The sequence below is a fragment of the Grus americana genome, chromosome 21 (assembly GCF_028858705.1).
Source record: "Grus americana isolate bGruAme1 chromosome 21, bGruAme1.mat, whole genome shotgun sequence".
NCBI lineage: Eukaryota > Metazoa > Chordata > Aves > Gruiformes > Gruidae > Grus > Grus americana.
Genome location: NC_072872.1, coordinates 3,833,371 through 3,853,583, shown reverse-complemented (window position 1 = coordinate 3,853,583; position 20,213 = coordinate 3,833,371). Strand labels below are relative to the sequence as shown.

General features: G+C 39.8%; 2 protein-coding genes across 6 annotated transcripts in view; one reads left to right on the top strand and one right to left on the bottom strand.

The window, feature by feature from the left end:
• MTOR (mechanistic target of rapamycin kinase) overlaps nucleotides 1-20,213 on the bottom strand; it is a 66,353-nt gene that overhangs the window by 25,849 nt on the left and 20,291 nt on the right. For all 4 annotated transcript variants that reach the window (XM_054800986.1, XM_054800987.1, XM_054800988.1 and 1 more), the window contains 2 exons: nucleotides 3,848-3,923; nucleotides 1,742-1,881 (listed from right to left, as the gene is read on the bottom strand). In XM_054800986.1, the coding sequence (XP_054656961.1) occupies nucleotides 1,742-1,881; nucleotides 3,848-3,923 (216 nt within the window). The remainder of the gene's footprint in view (nucleotides 1-1,741; nucleotides 1,882-3,847; nucleotides 3,924-20,213) is intronic.
• ANGPTL7 (angiopoietin like 7) lies at nucleotides 13,216-19,693 on the top strand. Of its 2 annotated transcripts, none has more exons than XM_054800997.1 (5): nucleotides 13,216-13,791; nucleotides 15,433-15,533; nucleotides 15,871-16,065; nucleotides 16,923-17,121; nucleotides 18,144-19,693. In XM_054800997.1, the coding sequence occupies exons 1-5, from the start codon at nucleotides 13,413-13,415 to the stop codon at nucleotides 18,311-18,313; spliced, it is 1,044 nt and encodes a 347-aa protein (XP_054656972.1). In that variant the 5' UTR covers nucleotides 13,216-13,412; the 3' UTR covers nucleotides 18,314-19,693. The 2 variants fall into 2 exon arrangements, with proteins under 2 accessions (XP_054656972.1, XP_054656971.1); XM_054800996.1 differs by having other exon boundaries at nucleotides 15,430-15,533.

Here is a 20,213-nt window from a genome sequence, read left to right as displayed (position 1 = left end):
AAAAAAACAAACCACAAAACAAACGAAAACCCAAGCCAAATCTAGCAACAGCAGTAAAACAGGACCTCATAGATGCTAATAAAGTAGCATGGCTCTTGCAGACACAACAAATCAGGAGAGAAATGGCTAAGAATATTTTGGCTGTACTTTCAAAATGTCACTGCAGAGAGTACTGAAATAATGATGCTGCACAGTATCAGTTCTACATTAACCATCATATTCTGCCGAGCAGACTCCAGCAGCACAAATAGTCAAGTTGAACACTACTGAAGAATATCGGCAGCCAAACTATGGAATCCTCAGTCTCAGGATGATATCTCTACAGTCATTTGCACGGTAACAGACAGCACTTTACAAAGGCACTTCTGAATTGTAAAAAACATCTGCACAGAGACAGAGTGCAGTTCCACAACAGCAAGCACACAGACCTTTGCGAGGCTGTGATTGCTCTCATCACTACAGGCTATCAATAGCTGCACAATATCTAGCTCCAACAGAAGAAAAGCATCCTTTTGTAATGTATTTGTCACTGATACATGAAAAAGCAGGAGATTCAGAGAGGACGCTTTACACAAAAACATGTCCTGCAGGAGGGAGGAATTCTGTAAATCCCTAGTGGGAACTGACTACTCCTAGAAAAAGATGATTGAGAAACTGCTCAGTAAGAGGATCTATTTTTCCTACTGAGAAAGGTACGCCTAATATGCCTCACCCTCATTTAGAAACAAAAAGGGCAGAAAAATGCTGTCAGAATGGGGTTTCTCAAAGAGCTCTGCTTCTCTAACAGTAAAATGACTTTAGTGAAGAGGAATCTCCTTACTGTGTGCCATCCCATGGGTTCACGTCAGGACCCATCAGGAGAGAGCTCTAGTGACATGAAAGGTTCAGTAGAAAGGCGTAACCTGGACCAAATCACATACGCCCCTGGGTAGAACTGCATGCTACAGTGCACAGGATGCCATCTCCAATTATCTTCTTTGAATTGAACAGGGAGAAACAGAAGCCTCAGTTAACTAGCAACCTGTAAGTCACTACTAGCTCATCCTCTCACAAAAACTGACTCCAATCAGTTACATGTTGACAACACACATCTAAAACAGGGTTTGAAATACCAGATGTCCACAAAGAAAATGTTAATAAATGCTAAAAAAGAGTAATAATGAAAAACTCAGCCATCTACAAGAACAGCAAAATCGTTTTAAAGGGGGTAAATTTCATTTGGCATAATCTTACACCCAGGTGACTATTGGGAAGCAGACAATTCCACTAACAGTTGTGCAAAAAGACCATCCATTCTGGACAGGCACAGGTCTGACCATGAATAAATGCAGAAGTCTCTGATGTTTTAATCAGAGTTTAAAAAGGAGGGTCACGGTGAGCAGTTTTTATGATTGTTTTTGACAAGTGCTGCCCAGTTAATGTTTCCTGAGAGGTCCTCTCTATTTACAATTTCTTTCTCTGTTACAAATGAGGTTGACCTGATCATAAGACTGCAGATTCTCTTTCAGAGAGACCTTAACTTATCAGATGGCCTGTCCCAAAAGGCTGAGAGATGTTATTACCAATTCTAAGTTCAATGAACAAAATGAGAAGCTGCTGGAAATACTCAAACTATTAAGTAAGGAGGAGTAAATAGGAACTCAGGCAAACAAATTTCACCTGAATGACAGCATTCAGAGAAGAGTTATGCACAATTTTTAAAGGCACCACTTCTGCTGGTCTTCCGGCATTCCCCTCTTACCATTCACCAAGTGCTTCTAAACAACGCATCCGTCCTAGCATCAGCTCAGGATCATCTTTGTTTGTGTCCATCTTCTTGTCATAGGCCACCAGAGCATCTTCCCATTCATGAAGCTTTTCATACCAGGTAGCTTGAATTTCCTAAGGGAGGGGGAAAAAAATAAATCAGAATAAATAGCAGGATTAATATTCACCATTCAATATTAACTTCTGCAGCTTTTGCTGAAAAATTCTGTATCTGTGGTGGTTGCTTAGCCCTTTTTTCATTCTAAATACCCACATGGACTTCTATGATACAGAGAAAAGCCTTGAGTTAGTGCAAAAACAGGAATCCTGAGTATTGCTTAACCTGCACAGAAATGAATTCAGGTTTACTGGAGGGATCAGTTCTACATCACCCCCCTATTCAGTGCCACTGAAATACTAGCTCAGCAGCTGGTGCTTTTCTTTTTGGAGAGGGGGAATGAGTGGAATAGGAAAAAGGGTAAATCTGTAAAATATTCTACTTCCCACTGTTGCACATGCTTGCATTTAAACAACAGTCCTGTGTTCAGGAATGGAGTGCACACTCCCAAAGAGCACACTATGCGTCTGGCTACTGCTAGGCCATTTTTTAATACACCAGGCATGTATGATGTTGGGGTCTAATGATAGCCCTCACAAGGAAAGGCTGTGGTTTGTAACAAAGACGTTAAAAGTAAGCCAAGCAGTGATCCTTATCAGCTGCACAAACTTTGTTTCAGTCTTTGTTTCTAGATTTTGTTTCTAATTTTCAAGAAATAAAATGCCTTGATATTTTTTCCATACTGATCTCTGCCAATGTTTTTCTGCTCAGTCCTTGGCAGCTCATGTCTTGACATAGGCTGCAGAATAGATTCTTTTCCCAGCCCTGTGGGCAGGGTTAGTGTAAACTACGCTCTGCATGCCAGGCCTTCCACTTAGGACATTTATATACCAGTCCTTTAACTTCTCAGCTCGGTCATAATATTTTAAGTTCCTGAAAGTACAGCTCACAGCTCCTCTTAATTTCTTTTCACTGCCTATTCTGGCAAACTCTGTTTTGAAGTACATTTACTGCTAGAACTACATTACTGCTAAAAAGTGAGGTCAGAATTAGGTAATATAGAGCTTTGCCCAATCCACCCAAGGAATCACAAGAAGCTGCAAAGATGTTCTGAAGTTCACGCTTCTCCTAGAAAGTCTTTTCCAGTCTAGGTTAAAACCACACGTAACCCTACACCAGAGGAATTCCACCCTTTTATGCTTATACCTGTTCCCCCTTTCTAGTGGCTCCTAACAAAAGAGGCTAGTCTTCTGTGCTTCCAGGACTGCCTTCCTTTTCCCAATCACACTAAGGCACTACAAGAATTAGCATTGCAAAATCATCTTTTTAACAAAGTAGAACTAGCAGGAGAGCATAGATGCTTTAGTCCCTGAACATAAATTAAGTGCTTATTAAAAAAAAAAAAAAAGCTGTGCAGAAAAGGACACAGAAGAAATACAGAATGGGGTTACTTTATTTCTGTGAGCAGCCAAAATTGTAAGGTAATAGAATAGCTAATTGTAAGCTAATTTAGAATAGCTAATCTGCTATTCTAAATAATTTCTGTGAACTCTCTGACAGGTTCATATGCCTCCTGGATGAGAGAGGCCAGAAGCACAACTTCCATTAAATCCTTACCTGGGAGGTGTTGTAATTTCTCAAAAATCCTCAAGCATTTAAAGCTTAGAACAGGAACTTACTCCCACCCTTCCGAGCTGCTTCTAAATAAAATTACTTATTTTGTCAAGTTGCTAGTTCCCCGGAGCTCTATTTAGTGTCAATGATAGCTGCTAAATTCTCCTTCAAATCAGGTTCTCGCACAAGTTCTTGCGGCCTTCCCCAGCTATCTTACCTGTAAGCTGACAGATGGCTAAGTACACAGTATACATCCCCATAGGCAGCAAGGCACCTTCAGTATCAGCAAAGCAACGTTGTAAGTGGGCATAGAACCTCAAAGTGATTGACTGAAAAAACACACCACCACCACATGCACAAAATACACCCTAAAAAAACCCAACATGAAAACATAAGACATGAAGAAGAGAGTTATCCAGCAGGACTCACCAGCTCCCCAAAGTGCTTCATGGCATATTCCAGTACCCCAGCAGCTGCTTCTGGCTGTTGCAGTTTATTGTTAATGCTGAAAAGGTAGGAAGAGAAAGACCATTTCACACAGCTGGCAGTTCTTAGGGGCTGGTATGAGCTTCTGCTTGATAATACCAAGCTCTATCATTTAGAAATACCACTGGAACACCCTCCCTTTTCTTTAAGATTTTCAAATGAATGATTAGACTACATAAGACACACAATGACTACATATTTGCAAAACAATAGGTGCACACATATTCTCTGCACATATTCTCAAGACTTGTTACACAAAACAGTGATTATATGTGATTATAAATTCTAAGTAGCAGCCTGCATAGGGAGAAGAATAGTTGCTAACAGTTTGAAAGACATAATTTCTCAAACTTACTAAGAGATTATCACTTATTAAGAGCTTTACAGTACTGATTTTTTCCCCCCTTTCTCTTAAACAGGTCACCAACTCCTTTAAAAAGCAGAGATTTTAATGCTCCAGGAAACAATCTACGTCATTAGAACAGCTGACAAAAAGCTTGCAAACCCTATTTTCTGTTTCATATAATGCCTCTACACTGGTACTATCCAGTACTGGTGCTGATCTTTTGCTGGTTTTCAAGAACATGTCAGAAACTCCTGCCATCACCACCAGTCCGCATTCTGTACCAGTGAGGCACCTTGCTTTGCAAGGGCTGCTGAATTTTGTGAAGCACAAGCAAATAGGCTACTTGTGAGCCTGGTTTTCCAGTTCAGCAACACGATGTACAGCTATTCTCTTAAATAACTTCTATTTCACATTAGTTTTCTGATATTACTATCAGAAATAGCTCTGTCCACAATCAGCCCTTTTGCTAAACCTCAATTTAATGAGGAAAAACTTCTTCTGAAGCTTCTGCTATTTTATAAAGCCTATTTACAGTCTCTGGCTCATTGCTCTCCTCTTTCCCTAGTGGCACTGGAGAACAAGAAATCCAAGTTGTTCAAAGCAACGTCACAACATCTGAGCATGCTACAACACATCCTTGCAGTCCAATATTAATACTAGTTAACATTTGGAATGGAAACAGCATAGCCTACCAAAACAAAACATGTCAACTGAAAGCAATGCAAAGAGACTTTCAATGGTCTTTGAATATGCTGCTTTCAGAAACATCCCTTCTTGCCTGCTATCCTCAGAATGACTGCATATTTTTCCTTCTCCATGAGAGGCCTGTTGATCAGTAAGAGACAAGGAAATCTGTAATACTCGAGGGAATACTCTGAACAGACCAAATAGGGAAAATTTTCAAATAAGTGCTATATTTCTTCTCTCTATAGAAGTTTCCTTTCCTGACAACTAAAGAACCAAGCTCCTAGACACACTCTGGATATCTGGGAAGATCAAGCAAAACACTGTTGGAAATAAGACCTCAGAATAGCTTCAGCTCAAACCAGATTTAGTCAGGCTAAGAATGTACCATAATCACAGTTCAAGACAACAGGCACCCAAAAATGGGAAGCACTTGAAATACAGCCATGCCTTTTTTTAGCAAGATAGTCAAAGAACACAGTACCTCCTCACTTCCCAAGGGAAAGCTAGGCAGCAGTGCCTCATAAAAGTGATAAATGGCTGTCACATTTCATGTCCTGATGATTTAAAGAGCCAATGGCAGACACATCACTTCCAGTATGTCAGACAGTTAATTACTTCCAACTTATCTTTCTTGTCAACGCTTCCTGACAAAATTGGCCATTATCTTTTATTCCTCAACAATTAACACTGCTCTTTTGCTGATGTTCCCTGGTGCACTCAATTACTCTTTTTTTGTTTCATACTTTCTTGGCTGTCCAAAGTAGAATTACATGTTTCAAAGCTGTCTAGGGCTAGGTTTAAGTAAAGGGAGATGAAAGAAAGGAAGGAGAAAGACTTTGATTTAAAACACTACACAGCAGTAGACATAATACTGTGTGCTCACTATTAATCATTAAATTACTCTCTTGTAACAAATGATCTAGTCCACACTGTGAGTAAAGATAGGTCATTTTGTGGACTAGAATAAGCCACTGACTGGGGACTGCATTAAAATAGCATGTACACAAAATCTTGATGTACCACATTAAAATACCATATACACAAAATGGGAGGGAGTGGGGGGAGCAACAACATTCACTGCTTTGGCAGAAATGAACCTAAGCAGAGAAGTACAACTGGCAGGAAGAGTACAAAAATCCCTCCGAAGCAAGACTCATGCATCAAAGTGGCTTTATTAATATGGCTGAACATTGACTGACTTATTTCTTCAGAATAATAAAACCTCTGTATCACTGCATCATTTTGCTGTTCAGTTTTAAAGGCTAAGGGAAACACAGTTGCATGTGGATTACATTCTGGTCCTGTGTTTTGGAGGTTTTTTTGTTTTGAAGAAACTCGGATTTCTGCTTTTTCTCATCCGCTGGATTCAGTGTGCTCCAAGTGTTGGAAGTATATTGACAGTTCCCAAAAATCACTACTACCACAGCTGACTGGAATGTGTTTTCAACAAACCCACAACTCTCTGCATACAAATTCTCTGAGAATGGGTCTGCAGATTGCACGTTGCTTGGAAAAAGCATTTCCACGTGGAGTCCTGTTAACACATTCAAAATACATGTTTAGAAAACATGGCATTTTGTGCTTCTCTACCTTTTCACCTTCCTACCATTATGGTATTGCCCCTCGCCCTGCAGATCTGAGGGCTGCGCTCAGGCAGAATTGTCTTAAATTTTTTAACACTCTTAAAGCGCTACAGAGCTGTTTTCTAGTTATCGTGCTGGAGACCGGAGAGAATGAAAAACGCTACAGAAAAGCATCCAGGCACAGAGAAGAGGCCCCGAAGGGCTAATATTCCAGTCAGGCAGAGTTGCCAGGGGGTTTTAGTCAGTGTTGCTGCTGGAAATCAGGGCAGTTTACTGGATTAGAATCAGGGGGATAGATTTCTCCTCCTATCTGGAAAAAGATAACTACAAAAATCTTTCTAGATTAAAGGAGAAGGTGGGAAAACATCTCTCAAGATAGAAGCAATGCTGCCGGCTAACTCAGCAGACAGTGGCTTAAGTCTTTGTTTACTGGGAGGTGTCCTTGCAGTTGTTCCTAATTCAGCACAATATGAAGTTTAATATGAAGGTGAAGATCAATTGTTCCCTACATCCACTGAGGGTAGAACATAATCTGTTCATTTTTGTTTAGAAGCTAGAAAAAAGCCACCACTAACACCTAGTTTACTTGAAGGCACGGCAGCAGGCCATAAAAGAAGATGACTACCACATCTCCTTTCTTGGAAGTTTTTGGGTATAGGTTTGGTAGGGTTTAGGTTACACATGTCAACTTTCAGGAAAGGCCTAAGCAGTCCCCTATGCTGCCTGGTATGGACTGGCAGAGTCTTCCAGTATTAATCCTCAAGTAAAGTATGTCAAAATTATATATTTTAAATACCACATGTACATACATAAAATCTTCTGAAACTATTTCAAGACAGACCTGTCCTCACATTTGCAGGTAGACTAATAAAATGGGAGTCCACAGAAAAAACAAGATTGCCTAAGTCATACCAACAAGATTTTGACATACTTTGAACTAATGCACTAATTTCACTGTTTAATACCCACCATTTCATTTCATATTTTATGCAATAAACAAAGTCATTAAAAGAAACAACAGAAGAACATAAGTTCCTTATACTTTCCTTCAAAATTAGAATTAATCAGTTGCAAAACTGATTTCCATCAATGAAGTTTTATATGAGTTTGGCCCACCTGGACTCACTGCATAAATACATAATGCGGCACAGTAGAATTAAAACTGATCTCAATCACAATAACAAAAGCATTAATTCCTATATTCCAAGTGCGCAATCTTCAGCAGCTGTAAGGGGCAGCTGAATAAGGAAATGAGACTGGCACAGAAAGCTTTGTGAAGAGAAGACCGTTAAATCCAAGATTATAGATAATTTCCCTGCCACCCACACACCCTGTTTATTAATCAATACCTGTACCGTAGCCAGAATAACATCCAGTCCTCCTTGTCCAACCCTAACCTATTTGTAGCACTTGATCATGGTAAGTTAGATATTAAAATGTGACAAGCCACCTGATGAAAAAAGTTCTGTAAGAATGGAATGACATAGTAACTGGAGAAAGTGACTACATTTAGCAAACTCCCTGATATAAAAATCTTGGACAAAAATCTTAAATCTTTGAATTTTATTAGTAGTGAAAGGTTGCATAAACCTACTGTTTCATTATTAAGAAATCAAATAAAAATGTAAGTCTTAGATATGCAAAAGACTAAAACATAGCCCACTGAGCTAGAATCACAAAAAAGAACACTATTTAAGACAAATATACTTCTATTGCTTGTATATTTAAAGGCTATTTAAACAGAAAACAGACATGAAGTGGGAATGAAAGACAACTTTACTGTCTTCAGCAGGAAGAGCACTCAAATGATGGAGTTTTCTCCTCCACAAACCCCAGGCATAAATGTCTACTATTTACTAGAAATAGTCTCTTTTATACAGTCCTGGGAGCTTTCCAGTCTTCCATTATCTTTGAGGGTCTCTAACAGTATTCTCTGTCACTCAAAATATATTAAATTTTCAAGAATTCAGAAGTAAGAGAATGGACCCTTCCCTATCTTCCCATAAAAATGAAAACCCTTCTTTTAACAGTGCCTTTTCAGGAGGTCCCAAGCCTATCTGTGAGGGAACACACACACATGTACATTTTCCATTACCATAAAGCATCTCAAAACTTGGTAGTGAAACTTTATTTTTGCAGTAAAGCAACTTGTGTGCAAAGTCTAGACAAGAAGCCAAACTCTTCTTTTTTAATCTCTCCAAGTTTCTTTAAAAAGCTCCTCTATATGACAAATTTTACCAACTTAAGTCAAGCTTGTTTTTCCTTCTGAGGAAGCACCGAGAGCTTGCTTCTGGGATTAGAAGCGGAAGGCACTGCTACTTTGTGGATACTTTGGGGAACAGATAATCCTCTGGCAAAAGGAATTGGCTTTGTTGGATAGTTTCCCCAATTCTACAGTTTATTTGTGTTCAGGCATCCCTAAGTCCTTGATTCAACAAACCTCAGAAAACAATGCACTGTCCTCCAAACAACTCTAAGAAACAATGCATTTTCATCATGCCACTAAAAATTATTCCCATGCTGGGAACAAATATGCTTGAGAAACCAATACCAGCAAAGAGCTAGTTTCAATAAACAGTTGTGATGATTGACTGCTTACAGGCCAGAGTAGCAGTCCCTTCAGCTTTTCAGCAAGAGGCACGCCACATTGCTCACAGGCATTAAAATTGGCCAAACTCCCAATCTTGATATAAACGCTTACAAATCAAAAACATTCATGAGCTTTGAACGGAAAAGCGGTGAAAACCGTTACAATAAAATTCTTAGCCAGTCCTGCTGCTCAGGCTGCAAAAGGTTTAGTATCACCTATTCTTTATTAACCAGATTCACTGAACGCAGAGAAGAAAAAAAAATTGCCAAGGAAGATATTTAGCAGAAAAGCCAGAGTCTTTGTGTATTGGTTATGCAAAGAAAGAATACATTAAATAAAAAATCACAACTGATTGTAGGAAGTATCAGTGTTTTGTTTCTCATCAGGCACTCTCACTTGTTCCACCTGTTTCTATAAATCTTTAGAGATTTACAATAATTATTTGCAGTAGGCAACAATTTTATTTGACTTTACTAGGTATTTAGTCATTACCATAAAGCTATAGCAGAATGAATGTTGAACCATTTTGAGCATTTCCAAAGCCAGAGGTGAACAGTTTCACGCTCCTGGGAAGGGAAAGCAGTATTTCACGGAGCTTTGTCAGAGTGTGGACTCCTGCGATCTGCCAGCAGAGAGCTGATGAGAGCCTTTGCCATCTCAGCAAGCACCAGGAATGCTAGATTGTAAGCATTTGCCGGATGCATATTAAGGGTTTTGCAATGACTGGTTACCAAATAAATAGCCACAGGGTGCTGATTTTTTTTTTCTTGTTTCAGCTTCGCATACACCTGCCAGAACAGCTTCCCAGAGAAGGCAGTCATTTAAACCCACCTCTGATTTAATCTGGCCCTCCAGGGACAAGAGATACCTGGTTCTAATCAAGAAATACTAATATACTTGAATTTGGTAACATAACCAACATTATAAGCATAGGGTACAAACTAACTGCAAACATATTTAGACTCCATTCTCCCAAACACTTCAAATCTACATTGTTAATGAAGTCAAAAAGGATTTGCCTCATGTTCTTGACTTAAGGATCTCATCTTTTTAGCTACCATGTAGCAGAGTATTCCCACATACAAAATACAACAGGAAATCTAGGGCGATGGATTTCAGACCAAATGATACTTGATTTCTCTATCAGTGTTGGGGGAAAGGAAAAAAAAACTAAGACGTGGACCTACTCTGTAATCACGGGACTAGATTCTTCCTAGCCATGCCCAAAACTATGCCTCTTTCCAAAAAGACAACTTGAATTCCAGATCCTTTTATAAGTATACCAGTACATAACAGTGGAACCATTTCCTATGGACCGTCAACTTCTACAGCTGATCTAATCTGGCAATGACTAGCATCAGTAGCTATTGCTGCCTAAGTGACTACACTCAGTTCTCCAGGCAACAGGGAAAGATTCATCTTTCAAATACTCATAAAGAAGTCAAATTCCATTAAGGCTAAGGTCTCTGCCAAAAGAGATCTGTCTGCCCAAATCTCTCTTAATGCTTCCTCAAAAGTAATGACAGACGGGAAGATTTGTGCTCTTTTCCATTCCTGCGTAATGTCTGTTGTAATCCCCTTACACAGAACAAAGTGAGAGAACAAGAAGTATTATCTCTGTTTTAAAACAGGTAAACTAAAGTATGGAAAAGAAAGATGGCTTGCATTAGGATACACAAATTAGAGGCTGAACCAAAAAAAAAACCCTGGCTGTCTCATTTCCAATTAAACACTCCAGTTTAGAGAGGAGATTTGAAGGCTTTTCTGCACTGTTTTGTAACATCTCTGTGCAACAGAGGGTTAGCTGAATCCTGGATCCTTCCAAAGTTTGCATCAAGAGGGAATGCATGGACCTACAAGTGGCTCTCCTCTTCCACGTCTGCCCCGTGAGTGTGTGTGAAATTCAGACTGTACAAGAGTTACGGTGAGCGAGAGCAGCAGCAGAAGGGATCGAAGTCCTATGTAACATGATGGGGGTGTTAGCAGGGTGGATTTTTTGGGCGGAGAAACAAGAGTCTGGCCTGTGCTATTCTTTGTTCCAACTTCGACAAAAACATGTTTCTCATCACAGGAAGCCCGAGAAGAATTTTCCCCTGGGAATGACAGAAGCTCCAGCTGGAAGAGGGCTCAGACAGGATTAGAGGCAGAACAAAAAGGTCAGGCTTTCATCTGTGTGCAGTGGCACTTTCTGGTCTGAAGTAAAAAAGCAATTTTGCTATGGAAGGTTTCTGGAATATCCCATGACAAAAACACAACTGAAGCCTACAGTCTGCTGAGGAGGTATCCGCAGTACTTTAAGTTGTAATTGCATATCTCTGGCAATATCTCAAGTCACCAATACCACATAGTAGCCTCACCAGCTCATTACAGACCACAGCGGTTTCTGCCTGATGTACAGCACACAGGCAGTCACCCACAATGAAACTCAAGACATTCACGCTGCCTGTTTGGAGATCTCCAATTCTGACCTCATCCAAAAGATCCCCTCTTCCTCCTCTGAGAAGATTCAGGTTTATGAAACATCTGTATTCATATTCCACCCCTGCAGTGCATCTTCCTAAATCTTTGTACCCTGTGGAGTCTCTCATTACTGTTCTGCAGAAAAACTATTAGCCAGCTGTGGTGCAAATCAAGAGGCAGAAACAAAGCATCTAACAACAAGCTTAACAAAGCATCTAGCAACAAGCTTAACAAAGCTAAGGAGGAAGAGAATCTACACCAACGAGAAATTGTGCTTCCTATTTCTCTAAAAGTGGATGTCAGATCAGCAAGGCTTTTCTTTTCTACTTCAGCAGAAAACCTGCAGCCACTTTGGATCAGCAGAAGAAATCTAGATGGGATAGCATGTCTCAGTTGGGTTTGTCCTAATTTTCTTTGTAAAAGGAGCAAGATTAGCTTTCTTTTGTTTTCTTGGACACCAAGAAGCTTTCATGGTATTTGCGCCAGGAGCAGATACACGAGCCATTTATTCCTTCATTTGCATCTTATGTCTGCCAGTTGTGACAATCAGAAACTTTGCAGGAAGATGCAAGAATCCACATGTTGTGCAATTACAGAGCAGCTGACCTGTGGAAAAACAACTTACCTGTAAGGATCTAGAACAAAAGTTGCAGACCTTTTGCAAAACACCATACCACTGCTGAAACAGTTCTACTTTAGGATCAAACAGCTATAAAAAAAATTTTGAACTGTTAAAAGATATAAAAGAGGAGACTGGAAGTTGCATCTCAGCCAACTGATACTTGACCTGTATTCTGAATGTCTAAAGATTTAAGATTTACTCTTAAATCTACACTTTATGTAACTGTGGACATTTTAATTAGCCACAGATTTTCCTCTCTTAAAATTCTGTTAATAAACTGTCCTCCAGAATACTGGAGTTAAATCACATTGCCTGTAAAAACTCATCTCTTGTCAATTTTAAGCAGACTGTCTTTCAGCATTGCGTAACGTCCTTTCGCTTATCCACTATGAGTAAAACAGAGGCATGGGTTTGGACTTACATATTTTGCAGACTTCTTTCCATCCCACTCTCAGATATCCCATCTCTAAAAAGAACAGCACTGAATTCTACAAAACAAATAGTGCAGAGACACCAGTGTCCACAGAGAGGAGGATTAGACGCTGAATTGATGAATTTGCTAAAATATTATCTAAATTAGGCAATACTGCAAACAGAGTTACCCCCTAAAACTTCTGGGGAATATATTAGTAGAACTTGTAGAGCTACCTGCTAGGGAGTTACCTTCCCTGAACTTTTATAAACTCATGCTGTTTGGACAGCCTTTTCACATTCTGGAGCTCTAATGCTTTTATGTTATTGAAGTGCCAGAACTAGTCACCAAGAGGGCTACAATCCAATAGGCAATAATTGCTGGAAACTCTCCTCATTTCCTAGCCCTCTCCCACACCCCTTCAAGGCAGAACGAAGTGAAGTCTCTTCTGCTCTCCCCAACCTTTCTTGGCTGAAACCTGTTCCAATTTCACCCTGTAACACCTGATATGAACAGATGAACTGGGAGGGGCAGAAAGCTCTTCATAGCTTCAGGGGGGTGGAGGTAAACAGAAAAATAGTATATAAGATGCTCTGAGACAGATTTCCAAAGTGCACAGACTGTGACAGGAGGGGTCTGAAAAAAAAAAAAAAAGGCTACTTCTTCAAGCTCCACCTTCAGAGACTCACTTCATTGGAAGAAAGCTAGGTACCAGTCTGCTGTAGCACTTGCAGAAAGTTTCATACCTACCCCAGCTGCATTTAGACTACCCGCAGTCAGCTGGAAGTTTTCTGTTGCTATAACCAAAATGCCAGCAAGATCCACTGCCCAGCTGGCATGGCTCTGCATTGTCACTGTGTCTGTGGCAATCTATCCAGCACTGCTGCAGAAGCCTCCTAAAAGGAGAACAATCAATGGGAATGCACAGTCCAAGATGACAGGCTGCTGTGATGAGATTAAGGAGCTCAAGTTGCAAGTAGCCAACCTGAGCAGAATGCTGCAGGAGCTGAGCAAGAAGCAGGAAGGTGACTGGGTGAACGTGGTCATGCAGGTGATGGAGCTGGAAGGGAGCACCAAGCAGATGGAGTCCCGCCTCATTGATGCCGAGAGCAAGTACTCCGAAATGAACAACCAGATAGATATCATGCAACTCCAGGCAGCTCAGACGGTCACACAAACTTCAGCTGGTAAGGAGGGAGTCGCCAGGCTCCCAGATACATCTCTTAATGCACAAAATGAACTAATGACTAGTTCTTAATGCTAGCATGTTCCACTAATGTGATTAGCAAGTATGCACACTGAATACTTCTGCTTAAAGTACTTCTGTAGTCAAGTGATCCTGAGAAAACTAATTTGAATTTATCTGTCAAAAGTCCGAAGATCCAGCTGTATTAATATCTGTATGTCTGTTATTAGGGAGTGGAAAAACTGAACAGGTACTGTATTCTTACAGTGAGGAACTGGGTCGAATATTTCATTTTCTGAGTGCTACAGTACCATTCCAAAAAGAAAGGGAACTGGCTTTGTCAGGGAATGGCTCTGGCACTACTACCCTCTGAGTTCATAGTGCTGACAGGGGACTAGAAGTTGGTAAAACAAGTATAAATGCTCTCCAAGCATTACTGGAGATTTGGAATTGTATCTTTATGACTATGTCCAAAGCAGAGTAAGAGAGTGATCCACTATTTGAATGATAATTCTCAAAAATTCCAGGCTGTAGATGAAGTGAGATACAAACTGTATTATAAGCCTAGTCAGAACAGTTAAATTGTTCAAAATTCTCTTTTACCTGAGGGAAAATTTCACTGCACACAGTGATTGCACAGGCCTGTACTAAACATGGAATGCAGGTGCATTTTGTAGGTCAGCTACCTGTAAAGCCACTGCTAGAAGAAAGTGTCATTTTTGTTGACTTTTAACGTGAAATTCACTGCAACAAGCTTAAAACTGCCTTAAAAAAAAGACTGCTGTTGTCTGGGATGGCTGGGTTTGCCAAAAGACTTCATTTGGATCTTTTTTTTTTTTTTTAAATGCAAAGGAAAAGCTTCTAAATCTATTTACTAAATTCTTCTTATAAAAAGTTCCACTTGGCTAGTTTTGACACACCACTGTTTACAGCAGTTCTTAAACAAAAATTTTACCATAATGAATCTGGAGCTGTACTAAAGGTTTGGAAAAAATACAACACCACACAGAAGAACCTGGCCCAGAAGGTATTTAACAGACACGTCTCACCTCACCAGGTAAGAGACATTTAGTCTGTACTAAATTGAAAACTGTCAGAATGGATAAAGCCTTGCTTCAGCTAATTTATCTTCCTCAGAAGAAAAGCTGTGCATTTTTACCATCTTCAAGTCAGCTCCTGCACCAGGAGGAAAGGAGACTTGCAGAGACTGATACATTGACCACAGCTAAAAGCCACCATCTCTGTCACAGGCTCTAGTGCAAACAGTGCAGCAGGCCTAGCCATTTTATAGATAAGCCTTTATTATTTGGGAGGGGTACAGCAAATATATACCTTTCTACCTTCCAGCACAGACACACACAGCAGCAATATGAAGAGAAAGCAGAGATGTCTGTTTGGATAGGAGAGGTTAAAAAACCCCAACAAACAAACAAAAAGGAAAACATCAAAGTCCCAGTGCTACAACCCCTTTTCCCAATGCATACATTGAGCAAAACTAAACCATTTCAGGAAAACATTAGACTTGTGGGAAGTCATCTTCACTTAATTACTCCTTGTATTACAAACTAAGCTTTACAGAAACCACACTTACAGGGGAGTTCTTGCTGCTCAGATTCTTACTTTCTGGTTCTGATTCAAGTAGATGCTGTCTATGACTGCTCATCACTTTACCAGAGGAACTACCGAATCTCTGGTGTTTACAAGCTACCTCCTGATGAATTTTTGGGGAGTCCAGATCTGGAGGTAAGGATGTCAAGTACACAATGTATATTACATGTCTTTTCAAATATAATCAAGAAATACTTATCTACCATAGAGATGAAAAGAGCACATACTGAGTTATGATACCACGCTCTTTGAATCGGCATCTTTAAGTAGGCAAACTTCGAGGAAGAAAGAGTGTACATTTAAGAGGGACAACAGAAAAAGGGTTCATTTAATACATTTTTTCCACGACTTATAAACAAAACAGGAATTTCTTCAAGTTGTGAAATCTGGAACAAATGTCTTGTCTTGCGTTAAGAGAATTGAACCTTCCTAAGTCTACTGACAAATAAACATGCCTTTTTTCCTGTTCTAGGTGTTCTGTGACATGGAGACAGATGGAGGTGGCTGGACTATCATCCAAAGACGTAAAGTTGGCTTGACATCTTTCAATAGGGACTGGAAACAATACAGGGAAGGATTTGGCAACATTCGGGGAGATTTTTGGCTGGGAAATGAAAATATCTACCGACTTTCAAGACGCCCCACTGTTCTGCGGGTAGAGTTGGAGGTAATTAATAAGCTCTTAATTTCAGTAGCAAAAGGTTTTTTGTACAAAGTGATTCTCTAGTGGCGCATACCATCTCCTATCTCTATAGGAGGCCCCAAGAATTTGCATGCTTTAACTACAGGAGGAGGTAGGATAGATCTAGTGACACATTCAAGGACAAGACAGAATTATGTTCTCTATTGTGCAAAGTCAGTAGGACAACCTTCTGTCTGCATACAGATTTCTCTTAGGGAACATGCGGGGCTCTAGAGAATCCTGTGGAAACCACTGCAGACAGATCAAACTGCTGACCGCCTCAGATTTAAAGATTCACAGAGATGCTCTATAAAGTTTTAAAGGCTCTGAGTCTTTTCCTTTTCAGCACTTCCTTCCGGCCTGTGTACAAGAGAGTTTGCATTGCATTACCCCAAAACAATTTCTACAGTCTACTAAAGGCTCGGGTTGTACTTAGACTAGCTGATAGCTGGTACAATAGCTCTGAGGGATGGAATATGTATAATGGAAAAAGTGAGCTGAAAGGCTTTATATCTAAAAGTCACTGTTTCGGGGCAGGGGGGGCAGGAAATTACTTGAGGCAGCACACTATGAGACAAGGATGTGGAATGCAAGAGCTGTGCACCAGGTTTCCATACATATTGTTTAATACCAGCGCAGATAAGACTTGGAAATATGACGCTTTGCTCTGGAAAGTTTCTTTGCCTTAACAGATAAGTTTCTGCAGTCTGAGACAGAAAAAAACTCACGAAAAATCTAAAAGTGAAAAAAAGATACGCAACATGCACTGTATATAACCATAGATGGTGGATTCTTTTCATAACTATTCTAATAGGACCTATTTCTTCACTGTTCTGTGGCAGGACTGGGAAGGTAACATACGCTATGCACAATATAAGCAATTCACCCTGAGCAACGAATTAAACAGCTATCGTCTTTTTGTGGGCAACTACAGTGGCAACACAGGGCGTGACTCCCTAAGGTACCACAACAACACAGCCTTCAGCACAAAGGACAAGGACAATGACAAGTGCGTGGATGACTGTGCCCAGTTCCGCAAAGGTAAAGCACACACAAACATCTTCCTGTCCTGAGAGAGCTGCCGGGGTAATTTGTAGAGAGCCCAAAAGTCCCTCTTCCAACTAGTAAGTAGCGTCTGGATGGCAAATAAAGGGAGAGGTGACTAATTCTGGAATACACAATTATCGGTTATGTGGGAGATCTGGCAGTTCAAGCTGACTTACACAGAGCCAGACCATATGTTACAGACATCAGTACTCTTCAAATGATTTAGCGTATGCTCTCACCTACATATACTGTTATCCAGCCCATTATTCACATCTGCCAATCTGCCAGACTCAGATGTTGATGCAATTCAGTGATGCAGGAAGTTATTCCTGTATATCTAGAAGTTTTTTATTTTTTCTCATATTTTTATGAGGTTTCAAGTTCTAGTGTTAGGGACTTGTAATTATTCTCCTATATTATTATCCTACATGCACCTCAAGGTTCAACCTGAATTCTGATCTTTATTCCTACTCTATTAAGAGCCTCTAATGAGGTTACTCTCTTCATTCAATTTATTATCTTTATATGAGGTCTGTCACAAAGATAATTGTCTTCACTGTGTCTTGCCCTTTGTTTTTAATTTCCCCATTGTGCCCCCACACGACACGCAAATAAAATTGTTGATAGCAGTCTCAATAAAATAGTGCAGCTTACTTGCAAAGTCCAGAAACCCCTTAAACGCCTTAAGATGCCCAATCCAAATTAATTTCCTATGCTAATTCTCAGAATCAGAGACAGAATATTTCCTTCCATGTTTCTAAGAGGAATAAGCAACTAAATTAAAAGCATCTGGGCTAACTTGATCATGTATCTGTAAAGTCTATGTATTTAGTATCTTATCTTAAGTTTTGATTTTACCTGCAATCCCAGCTATTAGGGCTATAGGCTCCAGGGATTAGATGATGCATTCTGGTCACTCTCCTCCAGAAAGAGCAATAATTCTTATTATTTATACAAAACACACCTATTTTAAGTAAATGGCTCACCAAGAATCTATTCATTTGTTTTCTGAAAAGGTGGATATTGGTACAACTGCTGCACAGATTCTAATCTGAACGGGGTTTACTACCGCAAAGGAGAACACACCAAGAACATGGACGGCATCACCTGGTACGGGTGGCATGGATCAACCTATTCACTGAAGAGAGTTGAGATGAAGATCCGGCCAGAGGATTTCAAACCATAGAGGGAACCAATATTTGATTGTACAGCTACATGATGCCACTGCACAGAAGGTGGGCAACGGACAGCTCAAAATCAGCCAAATAATTGTTCATTTCATCTAATATGTGCAACAGCTACATACTGGCTACATACACACACAAACACTAAGGCAACACTAAGCACCAGCCACAGCTACTAGTGTTATCAGGGCTCAAACTTATTTCTTCATCTTAAGGCTCTTTCCAAAGGGAAAAATACTGTCTTAGAATAGGTTAGAACAGAACACACTTACAGCGCCTTCAGAAAACCTGCTGGTGTGTTTTCACTAGCATTGTGAAACACTAGCATTAGTATTAACCAACTAGGCAGGGACTGAAAAAAGAAAGCCTCCTTGTTGCCTTTCCTTCAGTATCTAGCATTGACACTGCATTGCTGAGTAACTCCTTCCAAGAGGGACCCTAATCACAACAATGACATACTTGTTTCAAACCAGAGGAATCAATCAGAAGCGTCCCTGATACACCTTTCTTTAGTGTCTAATAAGTGCCTTACATTCCCACAGAGGAAAAAACAAAGCTCAAAAATTTTGGATTAATTAGTATTGCCCAGGTTCTCTCCTGAAGTTTTACTGCCATCTCCTACCGCTGCCTCAATAAGTCCACACAGAGGGTGGCACCCAGCAGATAGTAACCCTGGAGGAAGGATTTGTCCTATATGCTGAGATGCTCATTTCTATCCACAGATCACCTAAAGGCTGATAAACTAGAAAGCCACTTTCTGGGCTGCCACCAAATGATGTTCAGTTTAGAACATAAGTATATGTCAGTAAGACTGAGAGAACAGCAGATTAGCAAAAAAAAAAAAAAAGATCCAGACCAAGCCACCAAGCCAAAAAACTCACTTAAAACCACCGTATCCACGAACAAAACACTAGTACACATCAGAGAATCCTTAAGTGCCAAAAGTTATTCAAACGTAAGGGGATGTTTGCTAGCATACTATGCTGAGGCATATTAAAATCTGTTCTGAAGACTACCCCAACTACAAGTTACCTAGAGATGTTATGTCAAAAATCAGTATGTTTCTCCCTTACATAACACAGTGTTAAAAATAACATTTAAAAAAAGAGACTCCTCCTGTAGCCATACTGCTGTTTGAGTATGTTGGAAAAGATAGTTATAGTTAATATATCTGGTTTTATTCACCTTAAAGGGAGTTTGAATATAATTTAAATTGTTCAGCCTTGTGTGAAATGGGAGAAAAAAGTGTCTTGGGAATTGCCTTACATATTTTTGACTATTCATACTGTAAATTTCAACTGTGTGGAACTATAGTTGGAACTATTTTAACTGTGGTCTATAAAATGGATTTTTAAAGGTTTCTAAACTTTTTCTATCTAATAAATTGTCTTTCATTTTTAATCCTTCTTTACTTCAAGTCTTTGCTCCTTAACCTGCTTTTTGATACACAAACAAACAGCTGCACAAGTGACTGAGGTCAAGAAAGGGAATACACTGAATTCTGTATTTTCCTCAGAAAACAAGAGAGGACGACAAAGGATGAAAGAATAAAAAGAGGGGAAAAACAAACAGGAAAGCACACCTCCAAGGAAGCAGGAGGGCTGAAAAATTCACTGCATACAGACAAAGCGAAGTTTTTGCTCAGTCAAAATCAATTTGTCCATCTCAAATGGCAGAGTTAACATTTCTGTGATATGAAACAGATTCACATTTTAAAACAAGTAGCTTAGTATCAAATCCTGCGCAGGTATTTCAGGCTAATATCCTTCTTGTTGACAAGCCTCAGGAAACAATAGACTCTTGTTATAATATCTTCTATTTGATATATGAAGAATGAGACCTACCTAAGCTAGATGAGCAGAATTTGATGAGAAATTTTAATTAAGAACTTCTGCTTTTCTG

Coding starts and splice junctions, on each gene's coding strand:
- ANGPTL7 (XM_054800996.1), top strand. CDS start 13,413: ATGCCAGCAAGATCCACTGCCCAGCTGGCATGGCTCTGCATTGTCACT. Junction 16,066..16,922: donor TTCTGCGGGTAGAGTTGGAG/GTAATTAATAAG, acceptor GTTCTGTGGCAG/GACTGGGAAGGTAACATACG. Junction 17,122..18,143: donor CTGTGCCCAGTTCCGCAAAG/GTAAAGCACACA, acceptor TTTTCTGAAAAG/GTGGATATTGGTACAACTGC.